General features: G+C 48.0%; 2 protein-coding genes across 3 annotated transcripts in view; both read left to right on the plus strand.

Annotated features, from left to right (window-relative positions):
• The window catches only part of LOC149372772 (serine/threonine-protein kinase BRSK2-like), a 114730-nt gene that overhangs the window by 15384 nt on the left and 86905 nt on the right, over positions 1–12441 (plus strand). The window lies entirely within an intron of this gene.
• Positions 8734–10095, plus strand: LOC149372773 (uncharacterized). The gene has a single exon (XM_089587283.1). It carries the CDS (start codon positions 8734–8736, stop codon positions 10093–10095), a length of 1362 nt encoding a protein of 453 aa, XP_089443409.1.

Genomic DNA, 12441 nt, shown 5'->3' on the forward strand with positions numbered 1-12441 from the left:
CCATTGGGGCTAGGTGGTTCATTGTACTCGAGAAAGGAAAAACAGTTGCGTCAAAAAACACACACACAGCTGGAGATCGACGTAGGACAAGTGGTCAAAGCGCTTCTCCTACGTCGTTCTACAGCTGTGTGTGATTTTTTCGGCGCTACTGTTTTTCCGAACGATTTACACCCAAACTGAGGCTGTTACAACTCATATTGCCGCCGCTACCAGGAATCAACTCCGTTTTCGCATGTTGTGTCATTTTATGCGGGTACAGAAAAGGCTTGGTGGCACCGGCATCCGGAGTTCACACTCAGCTGCGACAGGTCGAAACGTTCTGGGAATCAGCGGCTATCCTGCAGATTCTGCTGGTGGAGAGCGACGCTCAAGAGCCCCATATCGGTTGTGCCAAGTAGCAGACTAGCGCAGTGTGTATGTGTGCGTTGGGCGGGGAGGGGGCATGCGAATGCTTTGGGTGTAACTGCCATTGCTGAACTGGGGACGCGCTGAGCTTTCAATATAGTGTATGGAATTACTGAAGAACAGGATACGCCTCTTTCCTCTGTTCCACAACCCAGAAACAAGGCGCCATCTCTCTCTCTCTCTCAATCGGGCTCGAGTTCAGGACATCCCACGATTCAGGCAACCAGCGCGCCTCCCTCGTCGTCTTGCGGGTGGCGCTATTCTCGGGGGACGACGCCTTTCAGGGAGAAGAAGGAAAGTGGGAATCAAAACAAAAGGGAGGACCAGCCTGGCATACGGGTGGGCGCGGATGAGGAAGGAGCTCGGAGGCTTCCCAACAACCATCACGCCGTCGGCCTGATCACCAGACAATGGGAAAATACGGCGCCACCGCCTCCGGCCTCTGCTTGCTGGCGAGACAGCGTAGGGGGGATGCAGGGGGACGCCGTGAGCATGGGGAGACGGCGCGCGCACGAACGCCGGCATTGGTCGCCCTCTGTCGTTTGGCGACGTCGTCTCGTCTTTTCTATTCTGCTCTTTTCTATCGCGTTTATATGGGTTCGTGCGAGAGAGCTCGTGCTTTGTATTTGTTGCACCCGTTTCAGTGCTTCACGCGCGACTCTTTGCTCGTCCGCCCACTGTTCGGTTGCGCCATTAAGCGATAGGGACACGAGAAGCCACTGAGCACAGGCATACGACGGGGCCACTTCCATGCGAGCCAATGTTTTTTCAAACCTGAACGTGGCTGGCATTCGTTGGCAGCTCGGCGATGCTGCTACGACGAGCCGGGCTGCGCGAGGCAAGCGGGAGAAGCGCACGACTTCTTTGTGGAAATGCCTCTCAACATTTATTGCTTTCGTGTTTTCCCCAATTTGCGTCTTTTCGTTCTACGCTTATTCAGGTGCGTATCCGTGCCGTACAAACTTCAAAACCCGCAGCTTCAGTGATTGAAGTGACTTCTATCGGCAGGTAATTTTAATGAGAGGTGACGCTTGCGAGAAGCGGATCGCGAACCGAACTCCATTGCACAGAGAGACCATTCCATACCTTACACACTTTTGATGTGATTTCATTGGAGTTGTCGTCGCACCAAATCCCCGCCGATGTCCAAGACAAAATTCACTGATTGGTCGAGATAGGTCACGTCACTTAGTGACGTCATCGCAACTTGCCCTGATGGATCACTCCGATTGGTCGGGAGAGGCGACGTGCCCTTGTGACGTCATCATAACCTGCCAATCATGACAGGTGACAACCGAACCATCGGATTGGGTGCAACCCTGCTCCTGTAGCCAACCATCCGGACATGGCAGCTGATGGGCGAATTGACGCAAACACGCACAGAAGTTGCAGCAGAAGCTGGGACAAATGCATAAACTTATGCTAAAGCATTCCACTCTTCAGTTGTTCTTAAATGTCCCCACAGTTTTTAAAATTTTTCACTACTCTGTTTGCAGTAAGGACTGCGCGGTAACAACGGATTTAAAATCAGGCTCTACGGTTGGAAGTTCCTCGTTGTAAACACTCGTGACTACAACTACTTAATCACACGCAATATTTAAAAATTTCGGTGCGTTTCAACAAGCAAACAAGAGTGAAAGAAAGAAAAACCGAAAACCCTTGAGGTGTCAGCAAATTACGAAAGTTCTGACTTAACACTAAACAGGCACCGCAGTGGCGCTGATAAACAAGTACGGGGAAGAAGAAACTCATTGATGGCGTGCAAACATATCTCCCCACCTATGTGGGGGAAGCCCTTGTTTGAAGCAGGCTCCTTTTATTGCTCATGTTTTTCAGAAGTCTGTGTGCCGTCGTTGCAGTCTGCGTGGTTCATAAATGCCGCAAGTGCGTCACTAGGTTTGCTGAAACAAGATTAAGTGTTAAAATAACATTATTAAGTTTCCGAACACAGCTTTGAAAAAACAAACCAAATTTGTGAATAAAAATGCGATTTTAACTTAATAAACAAACACGCTCTGTTGCATATTTCAGTAAGATGTAATTGTGTGTTGACAATGTAAAAGGCGTCGATATTCTCCTTTTTCATTTCGTTAGGATGGGCTAGCGTAAATCTGTTTGTTTTTGTCAAATTTCATTAAGTGCATTGTTTTTCTTCAGACGTTTCTCCCAGCCTGCTGTCAATGTGTCTATACTTTAAATGGTTATATGTTCGGTTGTATACGTTACACTAGTTGTGTCGTTTTAGTTATAAATTCGACATACATTGTTATTTAGGTATTCTTAATTCTGAAGCTGCTTTCTCGAGCACATCTCATTCTCAAGCTGTATACATCTATCTCAAGCACGTCTCATCATTTCGTAACCTCCTCTAGTCAGTACAATGTTGTTTTTGTGTGTGTGTCACTTTTTTGTTCAGCCTTCAGGTTATAGTAATTAATATTTAGGCAATTGGTAGCGTGTTACTAGTGCTTCTCCAGATTTCGCCTTTCTTTTGGGTGGGGCTGTACGAATCGCTGTTAGGTTTCGGCAAACCCAGAGAAATTCATCTAAGTAATCGATTTGTGATTAAAGCTGTTAACCTTCGTACAAAAGCTAGCGCAAAACACGACACACACAAGAAAGGTAGACAGGACAACGCGCTACTGACAACTGATCCTTTATTGGAAAGAAACACGTAATATATAGGCACACCGTCAACCCACCTATCAGCTGCAGCAAACGTCACAATGATGTAAAGGGTCATAAAAGCGATAAAAGACACAAAGACTGAAAACACGACGTAGCTAAAAAATGATAAAAAATGACGAAAGAACATTAAAAGCATGACACGTGGTGTATAAGGCCAAAGAAACATGACTGACAGGAATTCAACAGGATGACAACAAAACGATATTGCATAAAAAACGTAACAAATGCAGTAAAAGAAAAACACGTGAAACAAGAAAAAACCTGATAAAAAGCCTGTGAGCTGAACACTTGAGATTACATTGAGGGGGTAAAAAACCTGTACACATGCTCGCCTCAGGAAAACCTTTCTAAAAAGCATTCTTCAGTTTTATACAAGAAGATAGATGCATCGCTAACAGCATTCGCGCCCTTTTTTCTGATCAGAAAAGCTTCTTTTAATTCACGGGACACTCGATCATGGCCTCTACCTAAAACAACGGTTTTTTCCAGAATGGGCCGGCAAGAGTTTTGTTCACAGTCCTTGCAATGAAGAGGCAGATTCGAACCTGTTCCTGTCCCCATCGAACGTTCATGCTCCCTCAACCTTTCATTCAGGCAACGCCCCGTTTGACCAACATACACTTTTCCACACGTGAGTGGGATCTGATGCACAACCCTTTCACTGCATTCCACGTACCTACGTGTATGTCTGGTTCCACAGGATCTTTCTGCTCTCTTTTCCGAGTTCACACGAGGACACAACGAGGCTAGCTTACAGGGAGCGGAGAATACAACTGGAACCTTAAACTTTGTTGCAACTTTTTTTAGATTATGTGCAACGCGGTGAGAGTAGGGAACCACTTCTGGCTTAATTCTTTCTTCAACAAGTTCAGGCCGCTTCCGTTCCACGCCTTTTATGCTATGAAGAAGGGACTCCACCACACTTGTCAGGACAGACTGTGGGAAGCCTGCATCCTGAAGCCTTAGCATCTGAGACTGGAAGCTTATTTTCATAGCATGGCAACAGGACTTCGCAATGGCGGCCTTTAAACCTGACATGGCAATGGCTCGCTTCACAGTCTTAGAGTGCGCCGATTTATAAGACAAGAATCCCTTCTGGGCACGAAGGTGGTACATCCAGCACATCTTCTCATTGCTTATGGAAAGTTCCAGGTCTAAAAACTGTAATTTATCACTTTCCGGTTGCTCCTGTGTAAATTCCAATCCTTCTCCGTTCTGACTAAAAATTCTTAAAATCTTGTTAACTGTGCCTAAGTAACTGTGTGTGTCCTCTTTACTTAGAAGGATTAAAAAATCATCGACGTACCTGAAAACCTTCAAAACCTTATCTTTATCCAACTGCTGATCCACACTTCGATCAATCATTGAAAGAAAAATATTGCTCAGAACCGGCGCGATCTCCAGGAAAGCAGAAGGCAAATAGCGGTTCTCTGAAGCTGCTGGGTGATGTTGAAGTCCAGGAGGAAGTCTTCAAGGTCCTGGCAGAAGGACCGAAGTTCAGTCTTGAGCCAACTACGGTGGCTCACGAGCTCCTGGCTCTGAATAGGCGAGTGGCTGGGAAGGCACCGCCGGAGGATCGTGAGCGATGCCTGCTGGATGGAGTGGACGCGCTGGCTAGGTCGGCTACCAAGAGAGCCGGAGGATTTGGGTCTACGGTCAACAAGGTGGTGAATTACTTCAAAGAGAACGACATTCGTCTGCTACAAGCCGACAAGGCAGGTGGTTTTGTGGTGGTGCCGAAGGGGGTTTATAATGAAAAAGCCTGTTGTGCCGTTCAGAAGAACTTTAAACCGACAAAACTCAAGCCCGTGAAGGCCAAGTCAAGAGCCGTCGCCCTCTGCAATGAATTGGAACTACAAAGGTTAGCAAAGTCTGTAAGTGACTGCAAGGGCAAAAGTCTTAGCATGTTTTTCACAGCTAAGACACACAAAGAGGATGTACCATTCCGTTGCATTGTAAGCGAACGGGGATCTTGGCAACGTCTTGTGAGTCAGTTCCTCTTGAAGCATCTTAACCAGCTTGTGGTCACTGATCCTTTTGCAACAAAAAACTCCTTGGATATTATTGGATTTCTTAAAGATAAGCAGCAAATTGGGTATTTCTTTTCTGTCGACGCGAAAGATCTTTTTTATTCCATTCCCCATAAGGATTTGTTCAAAGCCGTACAAGCATGCATTGAGGAAAGTGGGGTTACGTCCTTTCAGAACGCAGCTGGTGTGTCACTGGAGAACTTTATGACTTTGTTAGAATTTTACCTTAACGCTACAGTGGTAGAGTTTGAGAGTGGTTTGTTTATACAGAAGAAAGGGATTTGTATTGATTCCTGTGTTGCGCCGGTTCTGAGCAATATTTTTCTTTCAATGATTGATCGAAGTGTGGATCAGCAGTTGGATAAAGATAAGGTTTTGAAGGTTTTCAGGTACGTCGATGATTTTTTAATCCTTCTAAGTAAAGAGGACACACACAGTTACTTAGGCACAGTTAACGAGATTTTAAGAATTTTTAGTCAGAACGGAGAAGGATTGGAATTTACACAGGAGCAACCGGAAAGTGATAAATTACAGTTTTTAGACCTGGAACTTTCCATAAGCAATGAGAAGATGTGCTGGATGTACCACCCTCGTGCCCAGAAGGGATTCTTGTCTTATAAATCGGCGCACTCTAAGACTGTGAAGCGAGCCATTGTCATGTCAGGTTTAAAGGCCGCCATTGCGAAGTCCTGTTGCCATGCTATGAAAATAAGCTTCCAGTCTCAGATGCTAAGGCTTCAGGATGCAGGCTTCCCACAGTCTGTCCTGACAAGTGTGGTGGAGTCCCTTCTTCATAGCATAAAAGGCGTGGAACGGAAGCGGCCTGAACTAGTTGAAGAAAGAATTAAGCCAGAAGTGGTTCCCTACTCTCACCGCGTTGCCCATAATCTAAAAAAAGTTGCAACAAAGTTTAAGGTTCCAGTTGTATTCTCCGCTCCCTGTAAGCTAGCCTCGTTGTGTCCTCGTGTGAACTCGGAAAAGAGAGCAGAAAGATCCTGTGGAACCAGACATACACGTAGGTACGTGGAATGCAGTGAAAGGGTTGTGTATCAGATCGCACTCACGTGTGGAAAAGTGTATGTTGGTCAAACGGGGCGTTGCCTGAATGAAAGGTTGAGGGAGCATGAACGTTCGATGGGGACAGGAACAGGTTCGAATCTGCCTCTTCATTGCAAGGACTGTGAACAAAACTCTTGCCGGCCCATTCTGGAAAAAACCGTTGTTTTAGGTAGAGGCCATGATCGAGTGTCCCGTGAATTAAAAGAAGCTTTTCTGATCAGAAAAAAGGGCGCGAATGCTGTTAGCGATGCATCTATCTTCTTGTATAAAACTGAAGAATGCTTTTTAGAAAGGTTTTCCTGAGGCGAGCATGTGTACAGGTTTTTTTCCCCCTCAATGTAATCTCAAGTGTTAAGCTCACAGGCTTTTTATCAGGTTTTTTCTTGTTTCACGTGTTTTTCTTTTACTGCATTTGTTACGTTTTTTATGCAATATCGTTTTGTTGTCATCCTGTTGAATTCCTGTCAGTCATGTTTCTTTGGCCTTATACACCACGTGTCATGCTTTTAATGTTCTTTCGTCATGTTTTATCGTTTTTTAGCTACGTCGTGTTTTCAGTCTTTGTGTCTTTTATCGCTTTTATGACCCTTTACATCATTGTGACGTTTGCTGCAGCTGATAGGTGGGTTGACGGTGTGCCTATATATTACGTGTTTCTTTCCAATAAAGGATCAGTTGTCAGTAGCGCGTTGTCCTGTCTACCTTTCTTGTGTGTGTCGTGTTTTGCGCTAGCTTTTGTACGAAGAAAAATGCACCAACTAGCCCAGCAACAAGTGTTACTTAAAGCTGTTAACGTTGCTTTCTCCCCCATTTTTCCAGAACGTTGGAAAATGCTTTTCTCCACATTACAGCTCTAGCGAACATCGCTACATAAAAGTCTCGTTACATGATTTTCGATAAGTTGCCGGGCTGTGCCTTGTCGCCAACTTAATCTCAGCGCGCCTCTAATGTAAGCATGCTCCCCAGCCACCGAATACAGAATCAGCGTTGGGCAGCCCTTCGTTTTAACGGCGCAAACTTGTTCATCTATCTTTGGTGCTTGCCCGAAGGGCTCAAGAGGCCACAAATTCGCGCCAATCAAGTCAGCCGGGATCAGTGCAATGCGGCCGTTAAGCCGAGCTAACGATAGAACCCGATCGATACTCAGCCTCGTTCTCCGGGCAACAGGGCGTAGTGGATGCCGTCAGCGAACGCAAGGGCGCTCAGTGCTTGGCGGTCAGACAAGCGGCGCCCAGCCGAGTTTGCGGATCAGCTCCGGTGCGGAGAGGAGGATGGGCGGAAGGAAGGAAAGGAGGGGTTTAGGAGAGGGAATAGAAAGAGGGCATCGGTTATCAATCGCCTGCTGCTCGGGTTAAGCCGGGATGGAAAGGGCTGTCTCCGCGTTCTATTTCCTAGGGGAGAGCCGCCTGCAATCAGCCCCTATCTTGACCTCACTCAGCTTTCAGCGCAGAGTGGGTAAGCCCGAGATGTGTATGTCGAATACGGGCCATTCCGGACGAAGCAGCACGAACAGTGTGCGTGTCTGTCCTTGGGTGTGTGTGTTTGTGTGTGTGGCAGCGAAGTGAAAGCGTTGTACTTCGCTAAAAGCGAAGCGTGCGCAGGAGCCTCTGGTGCACGGATGGAATCTCGTTAGCTCTCGGCGTCCCCAACCCGCACCGCTCCCGGTTCCTCTAGCGTCAATGCCTTCCTGTCTGCGGGCTCTCTCACCCCTTTCCTGCTGCCATCGCTCACTTTACCACTCTTTCCTGCTTGAAAAATAAGCCTTCCGCTGTAAAGAACCTGTGGCGGCGGTAACGAAATAGAGAACAGCAAAGCAGCGCCCATCCGACCAACACGGTCGCGATGGATTGCTCTTCAGAGCATCGCCACTCCTACTTGCGTTGGACGGCTTCTATATGACGAAGTCATGTTCAAGGGCCTTTCGGCGGGGATTTGAGGGATCAGCAATCTTATTAACATGATAAAGGGAAGGCTTCGCATGAGGAGAAATTCGAAGGGATATTGAGCATTCTAAGGTTTGCTCAGCACCGGCCGGAGAACGATGGACACTTCGCTGCTGCGTCAAGACGCCTTGCGTTGCACCGAGAGTAAATACTTTGTGGTTTCAAGTAGGATTAGTCAGGATAAGCTTAAGTGCCGCTTAAGAACTTAAGTACCGCTTGAATTTTTGGTCTGTGCCTCAATGTTTATTTCTGCACCTACTGTAACAAAGTAATAAAATTTCCGAATGACGGCTGAACAGAAACTGTCCTCCTCTTTCTCATCTTCTGGGAGCATTTGATTTTTTTTTTCTGGCATAGTCATCTTCACTAAAACTAGGAAGTAATAAACGCGCAAACACCTGATATCGTTTCGGCGGCCGAAATAGCCATCTATCCTCTAATACAATCAGAACTACAAGATGGAGACATTCTCTTCGCGAGAAAGTACCCCGGCGGAATCGGTGCGTTACGCAGCAAAGCGGCACTTTGCGCTCTACGCCCCAGCGGAGAAAGAGGAAGCTGTGCTGCCTCGCGGGAGCACGAAGCGCGTCCCAGTATTCCAGGCGGGCATGTCGGACGAAGGGCCTACCAGAAGCGAGAGAAGAGCCGCGGGACCCGCCTACCCCTCATCCAGATATCAGCGCGGACCCCCCGCCATGGTCGACAACGGTAGTGGCGGCAGGAAGAAGCCTGTGCTCGCCGAGCGGGTGCTCGGTACTGTCAAGTGGTTCAACGTCAAGAACGGCTACGGGTTCATCAACCGGAACGACACCCACGAGGACATCTTCGTCCACCAGAGCGCCATCACTCGCAACAACCCGCAGAAGCTGCTGCGCAGCGTCGGCGAGGGAGAGACGGTCGAGTTCGACGTGGTTGTCGGTGAGAAGGGCCGCGAGGCGGCCAACGTCACCGGGCCCGATGGGGAGCCCGTGCAGGGGAGCCCGTACGCTGCCGACAAGCGCCGCTTCCGGCCCCGCTGGTACCCACGACGCTCCCAGCGCAGGCGCGGTCCCAACTCGCGTGTTCTCCGCGACGACTTGCGCGAAGCCGATCCTGACGGGGTACACCAGCAGCCGCCGCCGCAGGCACAGAGGTGGATGGCGACCGGAGCCGGCATGCCCTACCCATGGCGCTACAACAACCGGCGCTTCCGGGGTGTTCCTCGGGGTCTGACGCAGACACCCCCCGAGGATCCAAGGCAGGGGTACGAGGACGAAGAAGAGGGCTACGAAGAGTCTCGAGTGCAGAGGCGACCTCCGCGGCGGTTCCCCGGCCGCTTCTTCCGCAGGCGACGCGGGCGTTCACGGAGCGACGTGGCGATTGCGGACGGCAACAGCAGCGGAAGAGGAGGAGGCTCGGGAGCTGAGAATGGCTCGCGGGAAAGGATGAGCCCTGGATCGTGGCGACGGTCCGGCTCGTACCGACCGAGGTCAAGACGTCGCTCGACGACGCCATCCAAGAACCTGGCCGAAGGAGGACATGACACTGGTACGAGCAGCGGCGGTGACTCTGTGGAGAGCGTGCAAAGCGCCTACAAGTACGAGCCTACCATCGATGAAGAAGAAGAGCCAACCCCAACCCAGTCGCCGCCGCCTCCGCCACCGCCGCCACCACCGCCGCCACCACCACCACCGCCTTCACAGAAATACCAGAGCCAGACTTCGGACAAGACTTTGGACCAGCCTTCAGACCAACCTCCCGACCTGACTTTGTACAATGCTCCTAACAAGCCTTCGGACCTGCCTCCTGATCATCCTTCTGAGCATCCTCAGCCACAGCTGCAGGCGAAGATAGAAGCTCAGCCAGAGCCACTACTGGGACAGGACATCGAGAATGCGGCTACTTCGGACCACAACATTATCAAGACTGGAATGCATGACGAGCTACCAGTTATAGAACTACCCAGGGACCCAGGTGAGGCTGAAGAATGAACATGGCTGCTTGGTTCGACGCGGATTCTCAGAAGGGAAGAAAGAAGATCGAAGCAGAGGACATGAAGATGCAGTTTCCTGCGCTAGCAACTGTCATTTTCTTTTTCTTTTTCTTTTTCTTCAGTCACTTGTCAGTAGAGGACTTTCTCTTTTTCACTTTTCTCTGCCTCGGCATTGTGCATCAATGCAATTTTTTTTGTGTGTGTCTACTGCTGGGACTGATCTCTCGCATTTATCTCTAGCCTTGCTAGAAGGAAAAATTTTCAAACAACCAAAAGTTCTTTGAAAGAAGAAAGATCCAAGTGCAAGAAAATGAGAAAGCGTCTACCGGCGGACATTCTTGGCGGAAATTTTGTACGCTGGTCAGAGGAGCAAAAATCATTGTCACTCTTTTGTTATTTTGTGCAATAAAGAGTTCAGTAACGCGTTATTCGCCTTTAAGCTCTTTAATAAGCCGTGGTGTTGTGGCCGAACATGTACCTAGAGCAAATTATCAAAGAAATTGTTCTGAGACCTGGAATTATTTCCCCAGTGAGCTCAGTGGAAGGTACAGAGCCCCGCCAACGTGTAGTTAGTCGTCTTGTTCTGTCAAGGGAAGAGTAGAATTTTGATATCGTAAGAGCATTACAACATTTAGTGATTTAGAGGGGTTCGGCACCTCAAGAAAAAAACTCTTCTCCGGGAGGTTCTCTGCACCGTGATAACATTGAACTGCGCTGCGTTTGGCTTTCGCTCGATGTAGTTCTTGAGGTTTGTTTCCTGACTTAATTTAGCAGGTATTTTACGGCTATCTGTGCAGTCGCATGCCGTTCAAACAGTTGCTTAGCGCAGATGATCGCTCCGCGCTTGCTTCACGAATATACGTTTTGCTCTCGATTATTTTGAATTTTTGATGAGAGGTTATTACATGCAGTCGCTAGCTGTCATCCATTGTACTCACGGTAATTCTGCTGACACATGTGGGCGCATTGTTACGTTATACAGTCCACAGCTTTCGGTGGTGCACGACAGCATTGGTTGCCATTCACTCTCTTGAAATTGTCTTCCGAGAAGTATTTAAAACTCATTTTTAGTACGAACAGAGGGAGTACTGAAAAATAAAATTCCACCGCTAACTGAACACGTTAGAAGGAAGCTTGAAGTTCCACTTGAATGAAGAAGTTATTACATGAAACACTTATTCCACTCGAGATGCGTAGCGCATCTTGAAGAAAACGGACGAGTCCCGTGGAGTGGGCGGAATGTCCAACAGGAAATAAAGCCGTTTGATGTACGGGCTCCGCAAGCAAAGTAAAAGCACAAAACTGAACTCCTTTTGCTCAAAAGAAATGTTTTTAGGAAGTAGTCGTTAAAATATCCTTAAGCTAGCGCCGCCGCGGTGGCTCAGTGGTTATGATGCTCGGCTGCTGACCCAAAATACGCGGGTTTGATCGCGGCCGCGGCGGCCGGAATTTCTTTGGAGGAGAAATTCTAGAGGCCCGTGTACTGTGCGATGTCAGTGCACGTTAAAGAACCCCAGGTGGTCGAAATTTCCGGAGCCCTTCACTACGGCGTCTCTCATAGCCTTAGCCGCTTTGGGACGTTAAACCCCATAAAGCAAGTAAAGCAAGCAAAAAATCCTTAAGCTATCGCCCCGCCTGGTTCCTTAATTGCGTTGTGCTAGTAGTCGCAAAGAAGTGATAGCGCAAGAAAAATTTCAACATTCTTCATATCGTGTAGTTTATTACTTGAACGTTGCGCACTTGCTGCCCTCAACACAAGTGCTTTACGGCCTCACGCCATAAACTTGACATAAACAGGGCAACATGCATGTCCTGTTTATATCGTCAATTTATGGCGTGCGCTGTTGTATTCACTTCTCTTTTATTGTGCGTGTAATTCTTGTGGACATGCGAAGTTGCTTCCGTATTGATAAAACTTATTTTATGTTTGAAGTCCTTCTACTTTACGTATGATTGTTCTTTACACAAAACATACTGCAGGACGAAAAAGCCGAAGGAAAAAAGGGCGAAGCAATCGGCAGCATTGCAAAAGTTAAACGAATTATAAAATGACACGTGTTTTAAACAAAGAGCTAAGTCACGTGTACGAGAATATGCGTCCGCCGAATGTTTTGTTTTCTTCGGGTAACAGGGGAAAAAGCTGTTCTTGGCGTGATGTCACAAAATAAAGAAATTTCAGAATAGTAAATTAACCCGAAGCTCGATCTAGCAACACGGCAGGCTGGATGCTTCGATTGTTAAAAAAGAAGATAATTTAGAACTGCGGGTGACTGCATGTCTCTGTGTGCATTTCGCGTTAGTTTGTGTGCAGGTGAGTGTGCTTGTATGAGAGAGGGAGATAGAA

The sequence above is a fragment of the Amblyomma mixtum genome, chromosome 1 (assembly GCF_055824585.1).
Source record: "Amblyomma mixtum isolate Tamu chromosome 1, ASM5582458v1, whole genome shotgun sequence".
NCBI classification, from domain to species: Eukaryota; Metazoa; Arthropoda; class Arachnida; order Ixodida; family Ixodidae; genus Amblyomma; species Amblyomma mixtum.

Excerpts from the sequence above, each read along its gene's own strand:
- LOC149372773 (XM_089587283.1), top strand. The coding sequence starts at position 8,734 with ATGTCGGACGAAGGGCCTACCAGAAGCGAGAGAAGAGCCGCGGGACCC.